Below are 25,455 nucleotides of genomic sequence, written 5' to 3'. Positions count from 1 at the left end.
TGGGACATGTAAATAAAACAGAGCCATCTGGACTGCTGAAAACACAGCAAACACAGAATTCTGCTACTGGGACTGAATTCAGGCTGTTTCTTCCTTTTAGGTAATCAGAACCTGTGGGTTTCATTCACTTTGTGGAAGTATTTTTTTCTTTTTGGTCATCAGCTGTTAACATTTACAACCCTTGGAAGGTGCGGAAATCTAACAAACCACCAGCCTGCCTTTTTTTGATACATACAATCAACAGGTTTTCCTTTGAGCTAAGGATCAGCATCCAGTTTCAGGGTGGGTAGGAAATGGGTACAAGTTTTCCTGTGCATCTGAGCTTCAAAGTTCTCCACTATCTCATAGAAAAAAAGACCAGAAAATGTTCAGTGCAAAATTTAGGATTGAATTCATTGAGTTGGACAGAGGTGAGGAGCTACATGAAAAATTACATCCAAGGTGAGCACCTTCTGGCTCTTTGGAGAGCTTTTATTATTTAGGAGTTATCAGGGATTTTTGCAGTATTTGGGAAATGAAACAATTATGAGCCATGAACTGAGGGCACATTTTTCTTTCATCACTGATTGCTGATAATTTGCAGTAGTCCATACTACTTTAAATATATTGCCATTTTATGTTTAGATAAGCATAGGAAGGAGGGATTTTTCTTTCCATATTGGAAGTGGTTTTTTAACCTACTCTAATCAGTCAGCCAAAATGCAGGCTCTGATGCCAGATTTATCTGGGATTATATTATTCTTTACATATTGTGGCTTTAAGTGCCTTCAAAGAAGTAATATCTGAGAGGTTCTTTCTCTTTAATATATATGAAGTTAGCAGTGCATATTTATATTGTTGGGATTTGGACAGGAATTCCATTTTGGTATTTAGTTTTTTGCTGCTTGCCTGAACTTGCTGCCATAAACAGTGAATAATCTGACGGCACAAAGCATCTGGTGTTTCTGGAGATCATTCTTTGCTGCCACACAATATACAAACATTTAGGCCATTATGCTTAGGCTGCTGAGGAAAAAAAGATTTGTGGAGCATAGAAAAAACACCAAAGAGAGACACAAATATGTGAGTTCATTCTAGCAAGTGTTTGAGCAGCTGTAGACTTCATATTTAGTTCTGAAAAAGTCCATGTGGAATTCTATTCAGAATTTTAAATATGTGCCCAAATATGGTGTCTCCTGATGAAGAAAATAACTATTTTTCCACTTCCTTGAACAGTTTTCCTGATTCTGTTCACATTTCCGCCTCGTGACCAGGTTTTGTTTGCACTGGCTTTACATAATGGCAGGATTAGCTGAGAGTAGCCTCCCAAAATCTCAGGTAGCTCTTCCCTTGCTACACTCATTTTTCAGCTCATTGCCTCTGTCTTTGCTGAGCTGGAATCAAATCAGGTCTAGTTATTACATCTCTCCCAGGCAGGATTTGAATCCATCATGTGCTGGAGACACAAGCCTTGGTCTTAGTGCTTCCCTTGGTGTTTGAACTCAAAATTTAACTTGGGGGAAAAGTGGAGAATTCAGCGTGTGTGTTTGGGGTCTGTTAGTGCTAAAGACATCTGGGAGTCTCTGAAAATTGCTAAACTAATGGACTGCCTGTAGCCTGACAGTGCAAAGTACCTTCAGCTCCCTGTAAATTACATGAGTTTTCTGTTAAAGCAGCAGCCAGGACTTCCATGCAGCATAACTGGCCTGCTTTAGCAGGTTTTTAACTAAAATGGGTCGTGTCAAGTGTTCTGTAGTCAAATGAACTCTACTGGTATTCACATTCCTAGACATCAGGTATAAATTACCTTTGATTTCAGAGGCTGCTAGGAAAGGCATGAGCCTATGTGCCACTAAAAGGGTTCCCAAAGCAGATGACATTTTTATGCACCTGACAACAGAGAGAACAGGATGCTGTGAGTGTTTGTGTTCAGAAAAGTCAGGGTTAAATGACTGAAGCGTGTCATTTGAAGTTGTATTAATTTAGGCGTGCTCATCCTGTCACTGAATGCTCCCAAGTGCTTCATTTTTGAGTGTTTCAGTGTCTCCCTTTTCTGTGCCATCCTCATAAATGAACAGGGATGGCTGTTTCTCTGTGGCTGTGCAGGCGTCTGTGCAGATAAACTGGCTGGTCAGCTGGGAGCCAGCTCAGAAACAGAACCAGGGAATTCTCTGGCATTGGAAGAGAATTTAGAAGTTGGGCAGAAATACCCACTTGAGATTGCTGATAGGGTTGTATGATTTTTGTGGACTTGTTTGTGTGAGCCAGAAGAAATTCATGCTTGTAGTTGAATTGATTTTTGGTTAGTAACTTCTACTTTCCTAGGTGTGCACCTGGGCCTAGAGGAACACCCTCAAACAAGGTTACCTTCCTGCTTGGAGATTCTTTAAACTGTGAGAAAAGGAATGGGAAAACCCTGACATTTTTATTCCGCTTGCTAAAATTCACGCAATTTTTGGAATGTTTTCTCGTTTTGCCAGACCTGGGGGAAGGTTTGCCCTGTGTCAGATCTTTTGGGAGTGTTCCCTCTGCATCACAGTGGTACAGCAAGGCCTTTCCTCCAGCAGTGGCAGCAGCTGGGCTTGGGAGGCAACATCCCGGTTGACTTGCCCGGGGGGGAAAGAGCAGGGAGAGGGAGCTGAGGAGAAGGCCTATAAATACTGCATGGCTGCAGCTCTGCTGCTCCCTGAACTGAGTTACCACTGCTACAGTGCACTCTGCAAAAATGTCACATCCCTTCACTGCTCAGCACTGAATAGCTTGGAAATCACCGACCGCACCGTTTGTTTGGGGTGGCTTGGAGTCACCCTGGCATTTTAGAGATGGATTTGATCAGGAAAATGGCTTGTGTGACTGTGCTGTCAGCCTTTCCTCCCTTCCTTATCCATCTCTTTCCACTTTCCAATGGCTCTGGAATTTACTGCTCGACTTCAGCCAAAGTTTTTAAAGGATCAGAAATCCCTGAAGGTGTTACATTCTTACAAACATGTTGGAAATGGGTGGTTAGTTTCAGGAGAGACCCCCACTGGAATTCCTATGGAGGGAAAAGCACCTTCCCTGTCATGGTCGGTATTTTTCCAGGGGGATGAGCCTGTGCATGGCCCTGCTCTCTTGCCTGGCCACACATGGAAGTGATGTCTGGAAGAGAAGCCTCCTGCAGGGGGAAGTGCTGGGGATGTGCAGTAACCGAGGCTTTCACAGCACAGAGATTTGTTTAGGGACGCATTCACGGTTCTGAGACAAAGAGGAGCTTCTGCTCCACTGATCCCGTGCTTGAGGAGAGGGAAAAGCAGGATCTTGCAGGGGACTTGGTTTTTGTCTGCCAGTGGGTGTTAAGGGAATCCTTTTGAAGAAATAGCAGAGAGGTTAGTTGCTCACTCTTCCAGTGTCAGTGCCATTCTCCACTATGTAACATATCCAGTCTCATTGAGAAATCAGGATTGGCACAATTTATTTTCATTTTCCTGTGAATTTGCAGTATATAAACACTCTCATTTACAGAGCTTTCCCCATCTCTTGGCAAGCCATGGGTTTACGAGTTGATTTGCTTATCCTTAGGGTTAGCGCTGGACAGCACAGTGAAAAACAAGTCAACATCCAAAATGCAAAGTGGAACCATGCTGCTGGGTAAGAAGAGTTTGGCCTCCACACAGAAACAGCTTCTGGCATTCCCCTCTCTTCCACAGTCAAGTGCAGGCTGTTGTTGTGCTCTTACCTTTATTCAGTCTGACCAGATGGAAGTTTTCCTAAAGGCAACAAAGCCAGGTCTTGGAATATGTTGAGCTGATGTGTCAGCATTTGAGAGCAGTTTTGGAAAGTTTTCTCTCTGATATATGCAATCCCAGGTTATTCTTCCTCTCTCTGGATCCATTTAGAAACTGAAAGCTGGTCTGCATAAAAGAGTTCAAAAGTAGAAGCAGTTTATCCCATCTCAGATTAAGAAACCGGTTAGGTCAGTTTATTTTGGTTTATTTTCAACCTGCTGGCTTCTTTCCTTGCCTTGTTTTAGCCTTGTGAGAAACAGCTGCTGAACTTTTTACCTACCTTTCCTGTAGCCCCGGTGGTCATGGAAATCACATTTTTATCTCCCACCCTAAAAATGCAAAACCTACCAGGCACAATCTCAAACGCAGCTGACACTGGTACAAAATACAGTAGTTCAGTGTGGGAAATGTCCTTTAATAGTTCCTTTTGTTGCTGCTGAAAGAGCAGAATCACACAGGTGCTGGAGACAGATATGCAAGTATTTTCTTCCTACTCAGAACATTTTGGATAGGAATGTTTGTTTTTAGTGAAATGTGTTAAAGTCTACATTTAAAATAAAGAGCGGGCTTAAATACACTGAAAGTTTAATAATTCAGCAGTATTTTTTGATGGACAACCATACAGCAGAGTACAACAAAAAGTAGAGTTAGTCAAACTTTCTGTTGCAATGGAAATTCTTGGATTTCTCCTTCCATTTAGATCTGTAAAAAGAGGAAAATACGTAACAGGAAAGAATTTTTTTTCAGCATGAGCTTCTAACCATCATTGAAGGCAGTGATACACACTTGGGAGCACAGCTGGATATGGATATCTGGATGCACGCTGTGCCCAGAGCTGGACTGGGATGCTCAGCACATGTTTGCTGATTTGGGGAATCCCCTTGGGGGCCTGCAGACAACAGACCCAAATTTCAGGATCTCAGGTGGACCTGGGGAGGCAAAACCAAGCATTTTGCTGCTTGCACTTGGGCTGTTCAGCAGATGCACACTCCTGGGATGCTCAGAGCTTTGGCAAGACTTAAATCAAGGAAGATGTTTGTGGGGAACAGCAGAGCAGCACCTTTCACCTTCTGTCAGATCTGGCCTGAAATGTCTTTCTTAATAACCAGAAGAGCCTATTTTTGTCTCAGTGCTGACTTCATGAGCCAGAAGTACTCTGGAATGAGTGGAGCCATGGCAGGCTCTGTCCTTGCAAAGCTATGCATAATGTTTATATTACAGTATGAGGAATACTTTGGAAATTTGCAAAGTAGTAAAAATTCCTCTCTCCTTTTCCTATCAAAATCTCCTTCATGGAAAAAGAAAATCCCCTTGAGCGTTTCTGCTTTATAACATTTAAATAGGGTGGCCATTGGGTCATTTAATTTCTTTCTTCAGCTATAAATCTGTGTATCTTTCTGTGTTTTGTTCAGGAATCTGAGATGAAAGAGAACTAGATTCTGATGATCATCTTGTCACTGTTGCTGTCACTTGTGGTGACAGGTAAGTGTGCCAAGCTGGTTTGAAGACAAAATGTTTGAACTATTTGTGTCAGGTGGGCAAAGCTACAGTTACAGCCCAGGTCCTCACCCGTGGGTCGTGCTGGGTGCTGCAAAGGTGAGTTTTTCAACAAACAAGTGGCCAAAAATGCTTCCAAAACTTTCTTGATCTCCAGGAAGGAAACTGTTCCTCCTTCTGCTTTATGGTGGTGGGTGGGTGACAAAAATGATCTCAGGGCAGAGGAATTTGCAGTTGAACTGCAGCCTGGAGTGAAGATGACTGAAAGATCTTGTTGGCTTTTATCCTCCTCCTCCCCAAAATGAAATATGAACTGGCAGATAGATGAAGTTGTCATACTTCTTGTGTTAGACATAACACCCCCACCCCCATTTTTATGGAGGAGCAATTTATTAGTGAGGTCCCTGCGAATTTGCAGCTGATGTTAGGACTGGATGAAGAATTTCTTGGATTTTGTACAGTTAGGTGAGAACTGATGGACTTGAGCCTCTTGTGATGCAGCACAATCTTATTTCTTTTATCTCTTTTACCTTACCTAAATGCTGCATTTTCAGAGTTTCCTATCAATAAAGACTTCAAGTTCCTACATTTGTTATAAATGTCTTTATCTTTGCTTTTCTCTGATTCTTTCAAAACACAGTCCAAAAAGTTTTGGTAGCACTCTGGAGACGACTTAGAACTTCTTATGCAGAACAAATTCTTGAAGTCACATCACTATCTTTGCTTCCATTTCCATCATTACAAAATAAATTGAAACATGAAACTCAGATCAGAAAACTAGAACAAAAAGGACACTGATTGAAACTTAGGTTTCCTTTTGGTGAAGCATGATGCTTCTGTATGATCTGAAAACTAAAAACCTCATTTTCTCTGTGATAAGAGGAACTGAAGGTGCCTTTTCTTGCATTGGCCGCTGCAGGTGTCTGTGTCAATGTGCATTTATGGACACAGGTCAAGGATTGGATAGTGAGTCCTAACAGTGCCTTTGGATGAGCGCTGGAAGGAGAATGAAAATACAAAAATTATGTGAGATGTGTCAGGTGGGTTGCTGTAAAGTGTGTGGTGACATGAAGCAGCATTATTGGGATCACTAGTATGTAAAAATGGAAAAAGGTTTAAAAAATGTGTGTGCCTCAAAGCTCAGCCTAATGAATTTCTAGCTTATCAGGGAATTTAATAATTGACTGTTTGCTTCTGTGGTAGGGCCACTAGCAAAGATAAGCACACCAATTTAAAGAGAAGGGTGCAGAAACAGGTGTGCAAATTTGGATTTTAAGTGTTATGTTTGACAATGTGTTGAGTTGATGGAAATAACTGTTCTATAGGCTGAAATGTTTAAGTTTGCAGGGATACATTCCACTATCCCAGGGTGCTCCAAGCCCTGTATAACCTAGCCTTGGACACTTCCAGGGATCCAGGGGCAGCCACAGCTTCTCTGGGCACCCTGTGCCAGGGCCTCACCAGCTCCTGAGTAAAGAATTTCTTTATCTAAATCTCCTGTGTTTCAGTTTAGAACCATCCTTCCTTGTTCTGTCATTATCTGCCTGTGGAAAAAGTCACTCTCCTTCTTTTATATAAGCCCCCTTTAGGAAGCATGTAAGAAAATTCAGCTGCTGTGTAGAAGTGGTCACTCTCCATGTGTGACTGAAAAACCAAGAGGAGAAGTTTGGGTTTATTAAGAACTGCAGAAAACTTTTGAGGTGAGGCAACTAGTGCTGGCAAGTGGGAAAAAAACCCCAAACAACCTCAAAAACAGCTATGAGGGAGGCTACATAAAAGCTATGGGACAACGTTAAGCAGACACAAAACCTAATAGCAAATCTTTTTAAATTCTTCTTTAAATGTGTGTGGGAAAAAAAGTATTTCTAGTTTTATGTGAATGCTGAAAAGGGCTTTTCTTGTGCCAGCTCTCCTTCCTTCATTCCTGCAAATGATAAAGCAGAGAGAGGGTTTTGTAAATCTCATTGATGGGTATGTCCTGAAGGGTTTGGTTCACAGGATGAGCTTCGTTATTGCCTTCTCTGCTCAGCTGCATGACAGGGAAAGCAGAGCTGCCTGGGTGCTGTTCCTCCCCTCTGAGCAGGTGCAGGCACAGGTAGCTCTGACAGCAGCAGCAGCAGGAAATGAGCTTTGCATCACAGTTGCTCCCACCAGCAGCCCACCTAGGGGCACTGAGGCAGCAAAGTGAGGGGTGCCTCTTACAGGGTCACCCCCGCCCCCAGTTTTATAGAAACCTAGGGGCCCTTCCAAGCACAGTGTTCCTGGGCAACACTGCCTGGCATTCCTAGGAAGTCATGGTCACACGTGGGTGTCCTTCACAAAGGTTCTGTCAAATCCTCTCACAGCAGCTGCTCCTTTGGAACATTTATTAAAATTTTTTCCTAAATACTTTCCTCATGGCAGAAACTGATAGTAGTATGCCTGGAGTGCAAATGATCCTGGTTTTCTTATTGGGGTTATTTTCTATCCTGATTCAATCAAGTTTTTTATTTTTTTTCTTTTTTTTGTAAGTGCTTTTATATTCAGTTTGCATATCTTGATTAGACTGTGATAATTTCCATGGCTGGAATCTCCAAAGTGTGCTGTCAAGAAATTATAAATGGTAATGAATTCACTTAATCAGGACTTCCAGGAGTACAATCAACATGAAATCTAGTCAATTAGAAATAAATATGTTTAAAGTATTTCTGGTTCTCCAGCAGTCTTGTTTGAGGCCTTATGATACCTGGGACTGGATTAGAGACCTACACAGGTAGAAAATACACTTTGTAAGAAATCACTGTAAAGGGGTATAAATGAGTCCAGAAATTTAGGTGATGCTGAAATTTCCTTGAATCTCCATTATAAACTAAGTTGCACAGCCACCAGCTGGAGAAAAGTTATGGTGCCAGCTGTGACTTGGCACTCTGCAGAGCACATCTTGCACCTTGTGTCCAGTTTTGGACCCACCACAGTACAGGAAAGATACGGAAAAGCTGGAGCAGGTTCTGTGGAGGGCCATCAAGAAAAAGGGAGCTGGAGTATTGTCCTGCAAGGAGAGGGATAGGTAAGCCTGGAAAAGAGCTGGCTTCAGGGAGATTTTCCAGCAGGTCTGGATAAAAGCATGGACAGCCCAAGCAAATCTCGTTGCTGGACCTGCTCTGGGCATGAGGTTGAAGTAAAGACCTCCAGAGACCCCTGTGGCCCAAATGACTTGGTGATGCTCTAAGGCACAGCAAAGAATCCAGGTTGTTGTGTTCAGGGAGGCTGATGTTATTTTGGTTCTGCATTGAGAGAGGCTTACTTCAGAAAAACAGCCTTGTTGTTATCCTAAATTAAAGTATTGTGAGCAGATAACCCAGGGTGATTTAGCATGCTATTTATTTTTAATATTAAATTCCAAACTAAACCTGGCATTTAAATAGCAAAAGCTGGAAGATTTATGCATCTGTATTTTCACACAATAACATTCTTTCTATTTTTTGTTTCCCTTCTTTTGCCTAATGGTCACAAACATGGGTCTCATTCTGTTTTCTTCTTGCCTCAGAAGTGATATTTTATTTCTTGAGCTGTTTACTGAAGTTGTTAATTAAACTTTGGTAGTCAATGTGGAAACTGGCTCTTTTAGTCAGTTTAACTGGGTTGATTGCATAATTTTTGGCTGGCTGTAGTTTGGTAAAAATGAGTTTCTTATCTGTATAATGAATTGAATCAAAAATCTCAAAGGTCAAGAAAATAATTTATTTCTCAGTTATTCTGTGGAGTCACTGTGCCGCCTGGGTCAGTTTGGCAGATCATTTAACCTTTCTAAGCCTGCAAATATTTTCTCCACTCTGTCATCACCATCCTTCACCTGCACAACCCTAGAGAATGTCCTTGGTTGTGCCATGAGCACAGGCTGCAGTATAAATTAAAGCCCAAAATATGCTTAGCTTGGGTTGGAAAATAGCTGGGGAAGATGCAGCTAAGGTCAGCAGAGCTCCTTTTTCAAAATTACCTCTGAAAAAGGAAGAAGTCAGGGAAGTTTTTCTGTAATTAAGAGAAGCCTGGAGACCATCTGTCCCTGGGAAGCAGGAATATTTGCTGCAGACAGACACAGATGGGCAGAGGGATGCTGAGGACAGGGCACGTGGCTGTGCTTGCCCTGGAGTTTGGCTGCACCAAGGGCCGCTCACCTGCCCCGCTCCTCCTCCGCCCTTTCTGGGTCACCGTTTGCTTGTTGCTTCCCCCTGGATCAAGGAAAGCAATGAAGGCTGTCAGGGAAAATCTCCCCCTACAGGCTCTTCGGCAGGGGGCTGGCCTGGAACTGCAGACCTGGAGAGTCTGAGCTCTGTGCCCCCAGATCCCACCTGGAGACACCTCAACGGGTGTTTCCTGCTGAGTTGAAATAGAAATGAATTTGTTGAAATTAAACAAGGAAAAAAAAAACAACCCAGCATACATAAGGAGAAAGGGTAATTGATTTTATTTGTTGTGCCTGCTCTCAACCAAAGATAACTCATCCTTTTATAAGAAAAACAGAGCGTCTATTTGAAGCTTTGCCTTTTCTTTTTTTTTTAACTGGCATGTTATTCCATTGATTAAACTAAAGCAAACAATGAGACTATTTCTGTCAACACAGCAAATCAAATGACATTGTAGTCCCCACCAGGATCATATCTGAGGAAAATTTAGGTTAAACTTCATAGCAAGCTCTAAATGCTAAACTGTGTGCAAGGTGGAGAGGAAATCTGCTTTATCTACATTCAGGGCTTGATCTAATCTACATAACAAGACACCAGCAGTGCTTCTCTGTTAACATTTTATTCTGTTTGTATTTGAATTATCAGAAAAAAAATGTTCTATGGGTAAAGAGGAAAGAGGTTGATAAACATCAAATGCAAATTAACAAGCAACAAAGCTGCTTTGTCCATCAGGGATGTGAAATTGAGGTAAATATGTTCAACAAGCTTTGATTTTTTTTTTTTCAGACTCCTGTTGTAAATCTTTTTAAATTCTCTTATGTCCTTTCCCTTCCAACATATCATAATCTTTTTGATATTTGCATAGCTAAGTGCAAGGAGAGGCTGGGAGCAGAAGGGCTGGAAAATAAAATGCCATGCCCTATATGGTAAGAAAATTTGGTGGGTGCCCCAAAATGACCATTTAATCTATCTTCTTAGAAACAGACACTGACTATTAAAAATTGAAGTGAATTAGTACCTCAGTATTGCTTCAAGAACATGTTATAACTACTCACATTGCAGCATTCTTGGTTTGGATAAGTGAAGGGGAATTTTTTTCTTTCAGTCAGTGCATCTGCAGCTTATTTTATCATAGAAAACTTCCAGGATGGGGAACCCATAGCTGCTCTGGGCAACCAGTGCCTCTCCACCTTCACAGTAAAGAATTTCTTTGTGATAATTTATGTAAAAGCTGTCATGTTATGAACTGGATCCTTTCTGGATCCAGAACTGGATGAACTTTTCCGTGTTTCAAGTTGGCTTTTCATACCTTGACTGTTGTTTTGCTCATGAATACAATGTTGAGTCCAAGAAGACATCCCACTTTTTGGGTGCAAGTCAAGTTGTGTATCTGGGACAATGTGCTTGGTGCATTTCTGAAAACATTTTGTTGTTTTCAACCTTATTTGGATTAGTTTTTTAGCTGCTACTTATTTAGCATTTTTTGTTTATCATCTGTTTAAAGTGGTGTAGAATTCTGGATCAATACATACTAAACAGGTGAATTTTCAAACTGATTGTTGCTTTTACAACTAAGTGCATGCAATTTCTGTAAAGATCTTATTTAATACTTCAAAGTGATTATTATTTTGCCATAAGTAAACTATAGTTTCCACTGCAAGGAGTATTTAAAGAATGTCTTAGGAGCACCGTTGTCTATCTGTTGGAAAGCAGTTCTAATAAATGTGAAAACTAGAGGCCATGCTAAAAGCAACTGTAGAAATGAACAGAGCCTGGAAGGGAGCTCTGTGGGGCTCATGGGGCTGGGCCTAATTCCTTGTCTGGAAGAAGGACCTTTATTTAAAGGTCAGCCAGAATTGTTCTGGAAACCTTGCAGGGGCTCAAAAGAAGCCACTTAAGAACTTATATTGCCAGTGGGAGTTGGCCTTTACTGCAAACTTCCCTGTGCTGGTTAACATTTATAAATACTTGCTATGTTTCCCCTATTAATATGTTTGAATCATTTTTGTATCCATTCCAACCAATTTTACTGCCCCACCCTGTCCTAAGTCCTTACACCTGCTTCCTCTTCCTGCCAGCAGGTTCTGTTTTCTCATGTTGATGTCCTACTTCAAATGTTTTTCATGTTGAAATTCCACTTCAGACATTCAAAAGCTTTTTCTACATCTGCTTCTCTGCCTGTCTTCCAGCCTTCCTCATTCAGCAGAAGTTGCTTGTCTCCTGTGTTCTTCGTACTTATCCTTGCCCAAAATGTCTCTTTACATCTGCCTGGCTGAACTTCAGCCTTTCCATGGAGATAACATGACCAGCTGAATAGTTCACAGGGAAAATAAACGCTGAGTAGAAGAGACAGAGAACAAAGGAGAAATTTAGCTTCCAAAGCTGCTTGGTAACGAAAGAAACTCAAAACTACCCTGTATTTGCAGAAATAGGCTGCTTGTGTAGATTTTGTGTGTATGCAGCAATGGTAATGGTGAAATACCTATGTTTAAAAATACTAAAATAAGAAAAAATTACCTGCTTACAGCCCCACTTCAATCATATGGTGTTGGCATTTAAGACTCTAAATACCAAAAGGTAATGGGACTGAGCTGCTTCTTCACAAGTCTGTGCAAATAGGCGTGAACAGGAGAACTCAGAAATAAGTGGCAGGTTTGACAATTTTTTCACATAAATTTTCTTCTTTTTTTCCTTAAAAAATTAAACGTGGGGTGCAGCCTCACTCTTGAGCCCTTTTGCAAAACAATTTGACACTTTGTGCTGGTCACCTAGCAAAGAAATTAAGGGCTGTTTAAATCTGCTCTTTAACAGGGCAGTGAAAACGTCCCCCTGGTGGTGCTGATGAGAACCAATGGATTTGATCACTGATTATGAATATTGATTTCCAATCAAGAATTCATCTTGGAAGCATGAGATGCCACACTGATAAGCAACAGCTTCAGAGAAAAGTACAGGAGGAATTTTCCCTCATCATTCTGGTACTGTAGTATTTGTGTCAGCACTCATCTTCTAAAATATTTATCTGGGTGTTTCAGTTACTTAACAGAAAGATCAAAAATACATCATCACCAGGAAGTGAATTTAAGTAAGGGACTGTTGATTGGGGAATAAAGCTGTAAATTATTAGGGGAGTTGTTCCTGTCTGGTGGAGCTGGGAGAACAAGGGAGCTCCAAGTGCCTTGTCTCCCCTGAGGTTTTGCTGTGGGTTGTTTAGCACTCCTTGTGCATGTTCTGGCTTTCTTCTTGTAGATATTTTCTTTCAGGTTTTACCTTTGCCTGGCTGGGTTTTGTGTCTGTGCCCCGGCTGGAGTTGTGGAATTTGGGTGCTGATAACATTTCCATTGGGGTTAATCAGATGTCTCTGTTTGTGGAGATCTCTTTCCTGTCACTCAGGCAGTGGTATCCCACGTCCACTCTGTGCTGGCAAACATTAGTGCTGACTTTGGATGAAGTGGTTCTGCCCTTTTCAAGCCCTGGCAGTTCACTTCTGGCCCTGTGCCATCTTTCTCCTGCTGCTTCTGCAAACATTTGCATAGTGATCCAGTTCAGAGGCGTGAAGAATTTGGAAACTAACCTCTCAAACAAAAAAGAAAAAAAGCTGGAGTTTGACCTGGATAAGTGCTTTGTTTTGCTTCACTGTTCTTGTTAAAGCAGTCTGGGAACAAGTGTGGAGTGCTCTGGGGTGAGAAGGAGGGTGGGCTTGCTTTTTGGGAGGCAATGCTGGTTACTGCCAGCTTTAAAGTTGGAGTGCGGAGGGAGCTTGAACCCATCAAATTGCAAATTGCCCTTTGGAATTGGTCTTCAATTCAAAGTTTCCTCTCCACGACCTTTTCTGCCCAACCAGGGGAAGGTGTGAAATGCATGGTGTGCTGGGACTCAATACCCCCCCCACCTTCAGCACTGTCTGAAGTGCATTTTTGTTTTAATATTATTATAATTGGAAAAGCAAATGCTTGATCTTCTCCTGCATTTTAATTTAGTAACTCATCAAGCTGGTTCTTGAGCTGATATGTATAATCCTCAATAAAGCCACAGAATCCAAGTGTTGGGAGCTCTGGCAGGTTTTACACAGAAATCCCTTTCCTGAATAGTTTTCTTTCAGAGTTAATGACTAAATACCTCTTTCTAGCAGTGACTGTTCCTCTCCCAGCAAACTTTTCTCCCAGTCTGGTTCATGGCATTACTCAGCCTGTGACAATGCCTGCTCTGTATCCCAGATATTCCCACAGGTAGGTTTGTAACTGGCCTCACAGCAGCAGCCTGGAGGGCTTCTACCTGCAGGCAACAGGGCTGCTATTGTGCAAATGAGTGTTTATATAAAAATAGATTGGTCTTATCTTGACTAGGAGTCAGTAACCCCTGGATTTGAAACCTTGCTCTGAGACCTGGCCTTGGACTAGACATTTGGTGCATGTGCCTCCACTGTGCTTTAGGGACAAACAAGACCAGGAGGGTTTGGTACTTTGCAGGGTCAACAAAAATCACACAGAGCTATAAGTAAGTCAAAGATTTTCAAATGTGGTTTTTATAGTGGATTTATCTGATAATACCTGGATGTTCGATGAAGATCCCCTGTCCGGTGTGTCTCTCTATTGATATTTCAATTCCTTTCACATCAAGTTTACAATATCTAACTTACAAATAAATGTAAGCATGTGTATTTATTAAATTCCTTTTGTGTGATGTTCAACAACATTAAAGCTCCGAAGAATAGATTAATCTGTTGCTGCTCTTGGTTCTTCCCCTGCTGTGTCTGTTTGCACTCTGTGGAGCACACCTTTCACCCTGAGAGTGAGCTCTGGGAGTTGAATTTTTTCCCATTTGATAACCTGTGCACTGTTTAATTCCTTTTGCAATGTTCTTGTAGGGTTTTTAAGAATTATTTTTTAGAGAAAAGGTTTGATGGTCATGGTTTGGACTGTTTGAAATTCTCCTCAATGGTGCAGTGGCAGCAAATGGCAGAATAAGAAATTCCAGCCGATTTTGTGAAAGCTGCAGGCTGGACTGGAAAAAACAATCTAAAAATAGCATCTGTAAAGGGAAGGCAGCAGTCTGAACTCTGCTTCTTTCATCTGGCCTGTTGGTCTGAGAAACATCACCTGGCCATGGCCCCAGAGGCTGGGGGCACATCCTGCTGCTCCCGCCGAGCTAAAGAGCAAGGGGCTGGGGGAGAAGTTCAATAATCAGGGGAGCACAAAGCCATCCTTTCGCTCTCTCATCTTCCTGCTGCTTTGTGGCCTTCCTGTGTCAGAATGGGTGTTTAACCAGCTGCAGCTCAAGCTTGCTTTGCTTAGGGGGTGTGCAGAGGCCAGGGCAGGACAGTGCCTGGAGCTGGGGAACCCAGGAGTTGAGAAATGTAGACAGACAAAGTGAAGTGGAACAGACCCTGTTGGTGTGACACTTTTCATTGTGTGTTTATTGCCAAGATGATAATGGCATCTGTTTTTATTGATTTACAGAGAATCTTGTCAGCACTCCTCTACACCAAAAGCAGCCACAAACAAAACATGATCAGTTTAACTGTAGAAATCCTATGATCTGTTTGTTTGGTTTTTTTGTTTTTTTTTTTCCTAAGTAAAGGAAGAAGGCATCCCAGACAACCATGGTAAACCTAATCTGTGTTTCAGCTGTGTTGAACCAATGAATTGCCAGGTCGGAATTAGGAAATTAGGAATCTGGGATGCAATATTTTCATGGGTTATACAAGTATTAATTAGTAAGCCAGGCAACTTGCCTTTTTTTCCTGATGTAGTAAGTTTGGTTGTGGAAACATCTTTTGGAATATCCTTGGGACAAAAGTGAAACAGTTCCTAAAAGATAACAGCTTCCCTGTGGGAGCTGTGATAATCATTGGCTCTGGTTAACAAATGGTGGATCTTCCATTTCCACACAACTTGAGCCAAACAAATTGCCAGTTTCTCCAGTATTCAAATGGTCTTGTTTAAAAAATGGTGTTTAAATTATCTATTTCTCCACTGTGCTGGTGGAGAATATCCTGTTCATTTTGCCACTGTGGATACAGATTTTCATTATCCTTTCCATGCTTACTTGTGCATTATTTTCCAGAAGTTTAAGTGTCTTGTGCCTTGTTGTCAAGTCTCCAAGAAGTTCTTTGTCCCAGTATTTATTAAACTTAAAGGCTTGATTCCTGGGAGCTGGTTTTTCAGCTGGACATTTTCCTTTTTTATTATAAAATGAGATATTCCTGGGTTGTTTTTGCATGAAAATCCACTTCCTCCCAAGCCAACTCTTATTTGCTGCTATATGCAGTTTACTGCTCTCTGTCGAATCCACTGCCCTGGAATTGTGCTCTCAGATGGCTTTAGGGACAGACAAACCATGTGATGGTCTTTGTCTTTCTGCTCACACTCACTGGCCTGTACCTCTTATGCCCTTAAATTCTGGGTATTGCCCAGCTTTATTTTGGGTTCACATGTTTTAGCAGTGGCAGACAAATGGAGAAACCACAGAAATGTTTATGCTCTTTATTGACTTAAGGTGCTTTGGAGAGCAGCATTAATCTACAGTTCACTGAAGCAGCAAAAAAATGAAATACTCCCTGCAGAGTTTTCCTTTGTAAATAGAGCCTTGCATTAAGCTGCTGTGAACTGGCTTGCTTTCAGGTTTCTGAATGCACTGGTTTTGTCTTCATTAGTAATTATAGCTGAGGGTAATAACACTAGAATTATCCTTCATCAGAAACAACAATAAGACTTGATGATGCGGGGGTGTGATGCGATGTGCTGCGGGAGTGCTTGTCCTTGACCTCCAGCCTCAGGCCTGACTCTCCACTGCCCAGCCAACCTATGGGCGCCTTAAAATGGGAAATGACAGTGGCAGCCTTTGGTCCCTACTCTGGAGTCACTGCTGGGACAGTGACCAGGCAGTGAAGAGGGAGTAATTTAAACTAAAGTGTTAGAGACAGTGGTAAAAAATGCTTTTATCCTTTGCTGTTGTTTGACTTAATTTACTTGGGCTGTTCTGGCTGAGAGATCAGTGTAGAAAATGTGTACTTGGATACCTCAGTACACTCACCTGGTTTATGAGTGATCGAGTCACTTCACCCTTCCATGCTTCACTTTTGCTTTACTGTCTCTTTGTAAATGTGACCTGGCAGTGGAATTGCTTGTTTGGTTCTTTATTTATTTTATTTTTCTTCTAACTGAGTTTTGCATTAAAACGTAGAGGAATTGTCTTGGAGGATTACTCACAGGAAAAAAAGAAAAATAATAATACATTTTTCTGGACTCCTAAATCTGAAAAGTTACATGATGTCCAAGCATTGCAGAGTTTATTGTTGGTCTTTTCAGTTTCTTCCACTGTGGATGTTTTCCTCCATTTTTTCATAGAATAATAATTTTCATATCCTAGAGCAGCTTTGAGTTTGTGGGACAAAAAACAAATTCATTTGCTCATGTAGGTGGAAAAGCCCAGAAGGAAAATGTTCTGCTGTTCTTAGTGTGAGGCCCCTGATTACAAATGTCTTTAGTCTGGAATAAACACGACTTTCATTTTAGCCTAAGCTGTATCACAGATTAAAACTGCTTCTAAACTCAGAGTATCTATAATGGACAGATTTGGGTGGTAGTTTAAAAGGATGTTGTGTGAGCCACAAACCACAGAGCAGCATCTGTGTCTGGCTCCCTGTAGGATTTTGTTTTTTGGTTGCTTCCCCTGTTTGGGAATAGTGACTTTTATGAAAGCCTCACCTGTGCAGATTCTTGATGTACAGGATGATGTTGGTTTAGCATCTACATTAATTCCCTGAAATGTCTTTTCACTGGGAGGAGGAAGCTTCAAAGCCAGGCCTAGCTCTTAGTACAGTTTACAGCTGTGCTGGTTATCACAGGACTGGGTAATTATGCTGTTTCTTCTGGATCCTTTGGGAGGTTGAGTGTGCCTGGGAAGGAAGGTCATCTTCTTTTTTACTACTCTTTTTTTTCCTTCTCCTGCCCTTCCCCTTCTCAAGTAAATTGGTAGCCAGATTTATTTCCTTTACACTCTGCCTACCCACATAATTGACAGAAAGAAATAAAAGGAGGATAAACCATAAAACTTCCTTGTTAAATGCATGTTATTTCCAAGAAGAAAAAAAAAATGTAGCTGATTCATTTTGAAGACTTGAACTGTAACTTATTTTTTTCTTTTTCTCCTTTGTATTGGCAGGATAAAAAACTTTAACATGCCTCGTAGCCCTACATCAAGTGAAGATGAAATGGCACAAAGCTTCTCTGACTATTCTGTTGAGTCTGAATCAGACAGCTCCAAAGAAGAAACTATTTATGACACAATTAGAGCAACTGCAGAAAAGCCAAGCAGCAGAATGGAAGACAGTCAGAGCAACACTTTAGTGATTCGAATTATCATACCTGACTTGCAGCAAACGGTAAGGCAGAGCGCACTGCAATTAAACAAAGCGAAATTAATGATTAGCTTTGCTGGCTTCAACCTGCAGTACATCTGTTCCCTTCTTTTACTTTCTTTTTTGATGTGTTACAGACAAAATTCATGTTTTGTTTTAATGTCTATGCTTTGTACCCCTGTGGTTTATCTGACTAGTTGCCTCAAGTAAAGGCACCATCCCTTCCAAGAGAATTGAATGTGTTGACCTGATGAAAGCCATGTTCTTAAAGCAAAATAATATCTTTCTGATCTGTATTCAGAGATTTTGGGTAAAAGAAAGAGACTTAGGAATCCATAACCTCATCAGAAGATGAAGATTGAATCAAAAAATCACATGTTAACTCTATGAAAGCCTCATATATATATATATATATATATATATGGCTTCTCTAGTTCCTCTTCTCATGAAATAGTTTGTGATTGACACTAGACTGGGGTCCTGCAAGAGGTCATCAAATTCTCTCTCTTTACAATATTTGTTGTCTTTCTCTGTCAACCTGCCTTGCAAAAGACATCTCTTTTAGAGAGCCTGTGGCTTTGAGAGTGTAAAGATGAGGGAAAAAAGGCACAAATAAACATCTCCTTCCTCCTTTGCTGCTGTGCCTTTACTACAGGGTGCCGTTTTTGAGCCTTCCAGCCAGAGCAACCAACACAAGTGCTGTGATAGGAATAACAGTGTCATGCTGGAAAAGGTCTTGGGAGAGAGTGATTCCGTCTAGAACCAAAATTTGTTTGAGTTTGCTATTAATTATCTGAATTACCCTGGGTCTCCTTGAATGCTGCTGTTGGGATTTTCAGTGGTGGCACCAGTCTTTTGAAATTTCCAAGATTGTAAAAACACATCCATTTTATGGATGTGAGCCACGTACATCACTCTGTGCTGACATGTAAGAGCTGCATCATGCCCTGCTGCCATTGAAGATCTATCTCAGATGAAACCCTTCCTTTCTTCTTAATTAAGTTCATTTTTAGAATGATAGAGATAGGCTGGCTGCAGCCCGACAGGGAAAAGCTGTTTTGACAGTGTGCCCTCAGGTGTGGTTCTGGAGCTCTTTTTTGGATGATCTTACCAGCTTGCTCTATCTGTGACCCTGTCAATGAATCCATGAAAATGGAATGGAAATACCAGCTTTTCTTCCCATGTTTTCTCTGCTGTGAAAACCACAGGGATAGTGGCTTCCTGAAGTCCTCTTATTTAATTACTCTGGTTTGTAGATCAGTAATAAGTTACTTATTGACATTATCAAGACAAAATTTAAAAATAATTTTATCATTTTTTCATTTTGATTGCTTTACTTTTTGTATTTCTTTTTCCTTTTCAATAAACTCTTCGTGAAAAGTAACTGAATTGTTTCAAGTGATTCTACAACAGCTGATGTATTTCTTATTTAATTTATCAGCCCACAAACTCTTTGTTGTACAGGAAAGTGAAACCTGGGTTCAGGTTAGGAAACAGAAATATTGGTGGATTAAATGTGGTGAAGAAAACTGTGGAGAAGATCAGAGTTTGAGCTGTTGTACAGCTACAAGCCAGAGCAAGCATAGGCCCCATTTCCTGTATAATTATAATTAATTTAACATAGGAGGTATTTAAAATTAGTATGTTTAATCAAAGAAGCATGAAATAACATAATTTAGTTTTCTGCTATTTTTTTTTTTTGTTTTTAGGTAGTATGATTAAGACTATATTTGTTCTAAGGAAGACAGGTTTAGGGGTTTAGATAAAATTCAGCCCACTGGGAAGCTTTAAAGCCAAACTCTCAGAGAATGAACTTTGCCGCTCGTCTGCAGAGGCTGTGGTACAAACTGCCTTTATTTCACTGCAGGTATGAGATAAGCACTAAGCACCACGAGTAGGATGTGCTGCCATGGAAAACTATAAATTACCACCCATTGTAGGAAGTCTGTCTGTTGCTCTTTTATTCTCATTTGAAACTTAGAAGACAATGTGAAACTTGACAAGTTCATACAGAGCCCTTAAGAACAATTGCTTTTCAGTCCTTATATCAGTTATTTTTTTGTCTCCTTCTCAGCTCTGGTGATAACCCAATTTACTGAAACACCACTTGGTAGAAAAGATACTTTCTTATTGCCTCTGTGCATGACCTGTGTTCAATAAGTGTCATCCTTCTCACAGGAGGGTAGAGAATATTTAAATGAACAACTGAAAGATTTCCTGAGCTCAGTAAAATTCCTGAGGGAATGGAGAGCTCAGTAAAATTCCTGAGGGAATGGAGAGCATGGAAAGCCCTCCAGTCTCGAGGAGCATGGGTGAAACAGCTGTGTGATCTGGCATATATTATTTGGTCTGAATCCAGGTCCAGTCATCTTGTAGCCATTTCCTTTTCCAGCCTATGTAGGAACAAATCCCAAGTGATGCTGCCTCTAAGTGAAATCAGTCTGGTTCTACAGGAGCTGTTGTCAAGAAAATCTCCTTTACCTTGATATTCTGACAGCGATGGTGTTTTGTGCTTAGAATTGCTCTTTGCCACAGACACGGAGAACACTTCTGTCAGCCAGTTGTTCTGAAGGGACATTTTCATCATTTTATTATCAACACATGGTGCTCGTTCCACTCTTTTGTTTTACCCTGTACTTACATGCTCCCTCTGGGTTATGTTTAAAGTCAAAATGCTCAGATCCATACACTTTATTAAACATTGAGGGTGAGATGGGTTTGGGTCTGCTGAAGACTTCCCTGAGACACTTTCTGCCCATCTGTTTTGCTGCTCCACTGCAATAAGGAGCATTTACTGATTCCTCCCTCCCGTGGGTTTGAGAGTTTTAAAAATTATATTGGACTTTCCAAGCAAAACAATGTTTGGTAAGTGGCAGTTTGGTATAGCAACAGCTTAAGTTGGAGCCCCTTCTTGATGTTCTGTTTCTGCATTGCTTTTTATACTTTTCTATCCTTTCTTTACTTTTTTTTATTATTTGGTGGGTTTTAGGATTAAGAATCTTTTCCTTTACTGCTTTTGCTTCTCAGATAAAACACTTTGTTTACTTTGTGCACTTTTTACCTTAAAGTAGGAACCCAGTTGTGACAACTGCAGCTCGAGTCCCATTTTTCCTTGGGATGCCTCCAGTTTCACTTGTTTCCAGATTGTGCTTCCTCATAGATATTCCAGATTTTTTTTTGCAACTTTTCCCAAGTATTCTGTATCCCACTTTGTGTCTGATTGTTCCTTTCTGCTTTCTGCTTGCTCTTCCTTGTTTTATCTTCAGTTTAATAAGAGAATTGTTGTGCTGCTGGTATCTGTTCGCATGTCCTTGATCTGGGCAGGTGATCTGCTGGCCAGACTGGTTTTTCTGACCTGTCCTCTCATGAGTTCTGTGTTTTCCTGAGTGCAGCCTGATGAAGGAGAGCAGTGTTTCAGCAGAGAATCAAGCTCAACACAGCACAAACCAAAATGTGGGACTTTCTCCCTTTTCTTTCCGTGATGCCAAACTCTCATTTGTGTTTCCCACTTTTTGGCTGTCTCATCCTTAATATCAACATCTCCCATTGAAAGGAATAATTCATATTTTGATATCCTGGCAATCAGATTTTTGGAGGCAGCTGTACAAACCATTTTGTCGTGTCCCTCAGTCACAGCACAGTTTGTGTGATTGACAGCTGAGCAGAAAGATGTGTTTACTGATTAATTTTAAGCAGATAAATACTATCCCTCAGACCTTCTGTATCATAAGCATCATTCCTATCTGAATGAATATCTTCCCTTCAGCTGGGGGAGTTGTGTTTTCCCTGGCTTCCCATCCTGTCCTTCACTCAGTGACTTGCTCTCACCAGTGGGCAGGAATGCAGATTGTAATTGACCATGTCTCCTGTGATCCAAGGAGCTTTCACATCCCAAACACAGGCCTGCATCTCAGGAGCCAGTGCTGACGTGCTGTCTTGCTGCAACACTTGCATTTTGAGGGGCCTGCTGTGGTTTTGACAGTGACTTTGAGCCTCTCAGGGCTTTTTTTTGGCTGTTCTTTGTGGGTTTTTTTTTACAGTGAATGTATCTGTCAGTGCAAAACATCTTTGTTTCATGTGTTTCTGTAGTTCCTTGTCACTAAACGATCCCTATTCTTTAATTTTTTTTCCCTTGTCATTGAAGATTAGAAAAAACTGTCCATTTTATCTTTTTGGCTCTGCTGCCTCCTTTCCTTGTGGTCACCACGCCACGTGTGCCTAATGAATCGTTCCTTATTTCATAACTAGAGCAGCCTGTGTGTAGGTCCTGCTGTGACTGAGCTGGTGTTTCCTCAGGATACAGAGTGTGGCAGTAAGTAATGACTTGTCTGCAGGATAGAGGGGGTGGCTGTGGTGCTCCCTGCCTGGAGGGCTGCCAGGAGGACACAGAAGCAGCACAGTGGAGTTGTTCCAGGGACAGGCTGATGGAAGATGCACCTTATGCAGCATCTGAGTGGTTCTTTTTATCCTCTTGGTCAGCACCTGCCTCTCAGAGGGTGGTAACAGCTCCACTTCTATCCTGCCTGGCTTCATGGAAAGCATAAATAATCACTTTTCTCGCTAGTTTCACTTTTCTCAGCCTGAAACATTTTGGTAGCGAAAAATTCTCCAGTTATCGATTTACTTTTTACATAACTGATCTTATTTCATTGTAAATTGCTAATGGAATCAGCTTTTTTCACAATAAGCCTACTTTTGTTTCTTATGAATCACTGGAAGAGCTGGAGCTCTCTCTGAATTAGTTTGTTAAATATTTGCCTGCCATCAAGAACAGAGAGAACACAAGAATAGACTGAACAAAATTGAACACGTTGGGTTCTCCAGGTGCATTAAAAACCAGCAGACTTAATTAAACTGTGATCAGAAGTAACTGCTTTGTATTTTTAAAATCAAAACAGTGTCATACAAGTCCAAAATTAGTTTGTTTCATGTAAGAAAGACTTTCCTTGGATAAAAAGATACATAAAATTTCAAAATTATCTTCCCATTTGAATAACACTCACTGACATTTTTCAGATGTGTGGATAATGTTGAAAGTTAGGCTCATTGCACATCTTGGAACTGACAGTTGTGCTGATGTTTGAGCCTGAATCTTGTATTGAAGTTTGAATCCATGTAGGAGTCGTGGGGCAAGTGAGGTTCAGAAGGAACCCAGGGATTTCAAACAGATTTGCCTTGTTGCTAAGCCAATACTGCAACTACTGGGATGGTTGGGAAGGAAAATACTTGTTACGATCTACTTTGTATCCCTCTCTCCTTCCCTTCAGCGTATAAAACCCCCCAAACTTTTCACAAAACGTCTTGAAAAATAAAATAAGTTAGGGAAATGAAAGCTGCTTCCTAGCCAGCCTTACTTGTGACAAAGTCTAGCGTTTCATTTTATGTTGAAGACTGGAAAGGATTAAAGCAGAAACCGCATTGTGTGTTCAGGATGCACATCAGAGGCACCAAATTGCTTTCTAGGCATTGCCATCTGCTGGAACCTTGGAACCAGCAACTGCAGCGTAGGCAAAATCCCTAAACCCCTCAAGTCCCTGAATTCCAGCTTGGTAAGAAGCAGAGAACTGCAGGAGTTTGTCAGGGTTTTCAAGTTATTTGCTTCATGTTGCATCATTCCTCCCATAAACTTACCCTCAGATAAATGTAGCTAAAAGGGAAATAGAATTCTTAACTGAATACCAGTTTCTGGTGAAATTCTTGTGGATCTAACTGATATTAGAACAGCCAAGAATGAAGTGGATAGTTAAACACCTTCTAGCATCCCTTTTGAACAGGTTTTCCATGAAGGTGCTCTCTCTCTGAGGAAGGATGTGTGTGTTCCCTGAGGTTTGTGGAAGGACTTGAAATGTTCTATGTTTTCACAGTACTTGTGCATTAGGTGTTATCAATGCACATCCGAAATAGAATTCTTGTTGAGCAGTGTTTTGTCATGGAGTCTGTATATTTATTATGCATATTCCTATTATTCATGACATTTGTAAATTTTAGAATGTAAGACATTGTTGAAATGCTTTCTTCACTAATTGGGTTCCTTAAAATAATTTCTCTTTGCAGAAATGCATTCGATTCAACCCAGAAGCTTCAGTGTGGGTTGCAAAGCAGCGGATTTTGTGCACTTTGAACCAGAGTTTGAAAGATGTCCTGAATTATGGACTGTTCCAGCCTGCAAGCAATGGGAGAGATGGGAAGTTCTTGGATGAGGAGAGACTTCTGAGGGAATACCCACAGCCAGTCAATAAAGGAGTTCCTTCACTCGAGGTATTTTTAGATCTAACATCTGAAGCTTTCTATTCTGATACAAACTGTGCAGAAAGCTGTATTTTGAGGTGTCTGCATGCACCTGAATTACATCTGGGAAATGCTTATCATCAAGTCTGAGCTTGAACCCTTGCTCACAGAAGTGCTGGCATTCCCTGCTCATGGAGCTAGTCCATCCCCAAAAAGTTGCCAAGAGTCAGCCCTTCTGGGACAGTGGATTTTGGAGTTTTCCTTTGCTGAGGACGCAGGACATGTATCTTATTTAGTGATTTAATAAAGAACTGTAAGGTTCTAGGTGAAGCTGTTGTATCTGTGATGAGGTTTGCAATTGCAGTGTAGTAGTTGCTGGATAACCAGCCTTTGCTTTCTCCCAAAGAGAACTTTCTGTCTCAGTGAAGCCTTTTTTAACCCCCATCTTGTTCCCTCTGTGCCATCCTTCAGAGTGCACTGGTTGCCTCTGTCTGCCTCCTGGGAAAACAGTAAGGGAGGAGAGGGTGTGTACTAGGATTTTCCCCTCTCTGTTGCTCCTGCAGAGGCTCTGCAGTTGGGGATAAGCTGGGCAGAACTTTTATGGCACTGAACAAACTTGGAGCAGAGCCAGATCACGCAATACAGCAGCAAACTGGGGCATGAAACTGGCGTTTAATTAATTTTGATATTGCCTGTATGGTGGCAGATCAACCATTAATAATGTGTGGTTAATAGACTTAGTCCACTATAACACAAATCCAAGAGAAAACAATCAGGGTCCTGAGAAGGCTTCAGGTCCTCCCTTTTCCAGGAGTTTATTTCAGAGTTTCAGTCACTGATGACCACATTACATCTGTAAGGAAATTAAACACCCACTTTATTTTGTTCTGTCGTTTTTTCATGAGTGTTGACTGCAGCAATTGAGGTGTTAAAAGTGATTTTGTGGGAAGATGCTGTAAAAGCCTCATTCAGTGCAGTCCGTTGTCCAACAGACAGGCTGCATTCCTGGAATTCTGCATGGGACAATGAGAGAGTGGTAAATTTTAGCTATGGAAACCCCCATGACTTTTGCTACAGATCTTGCTACTGCATCCAAGCTGTCAGGATAAAATGTGGCTGAGTTTCAGCCAAAAAGAGAGGCAATCCTCAGAATCTGATTCACAAAACCAGTCCTGTTCAACATCTGGAGAGCTATTCCCAGGTGCAAGTTCCTCTTACATTGACTAAGGGATTTTCAGGTATACTTTCTTTTGTTTTTATATTTCAGAAATGCTAAGCTGCAGTTTTGAAATTGATATTTTTTTTATTTAACATGTCTTCCCCAGCTTTCTGCCTGAGATTATAAATGAAAGTGCACAGGAATCCTTGGGGAAAAGTGCTTTTCAGTGTAATTCTTGCTTACTTCCGTAGATTCTAGGGGCTGATTTCATTTCCCACACACCTCCACTGATCTCAGTGTATT

General features: G+C 41.1%; 1 protein-coding gene across 9 annotated transcripts in view; it reads left to right on the top strand.

Annotated features, from left to right (window-relative positions):
* SHANK2 (SH3 and multiple ankyrin repeat domains 2) overlaps positions 1–25,455 on the top strand; it is a 278,701-nt gene that overhangs the window by 13,641 nt on the left and 239,605 nt on the right. For 8 of the 9 annotated variants that reach the window (XM_038139489.1, XM_038139488.1, XM_038139484.1 and 5 more), the window contains exons 3-5: positions 5,156–5,225; positions 17,570–17,789; positions 23,820–24,023. In XM_038139489.1, coding sequence (XP_037995417.1) covers positions 17,586–17,789; positions 23,820–24,023 — 408 coding nt within the window. In that variant the 5' untranslated portion in view covers positions 5,156–5,225; positions 17,570–17,585. The remainder of the gene's footprint in view (positions 1–5,155; positions 5,226–17,569; positions 17,790–23,819; positions 24,024–25,455) is intronic. The other variant, XM_038139490.1, reaches the window with a different exon arrangement.

This window comes from Motacilla alba, chromosome 5 (assembly GCF_015832195.1).
Source record: "Motacilla alba alba isolate MOTALB_02 chromosome 5, Motacilla_alba_V1.0_pri, whole genome shotgun sequence".
Taxonomy (NCBI): domain Eukaryota; kingdom Metazoa; phylum Chordata; class Aves; order Passeriformes; family Motacillidae; genus Motacilla; species Motacilla alba.
The sequence above is the reverse complement of the archived record's forward strand: the minus strand, read 5'-3'. Positions and strand labels throughout refer to the sequence as shown.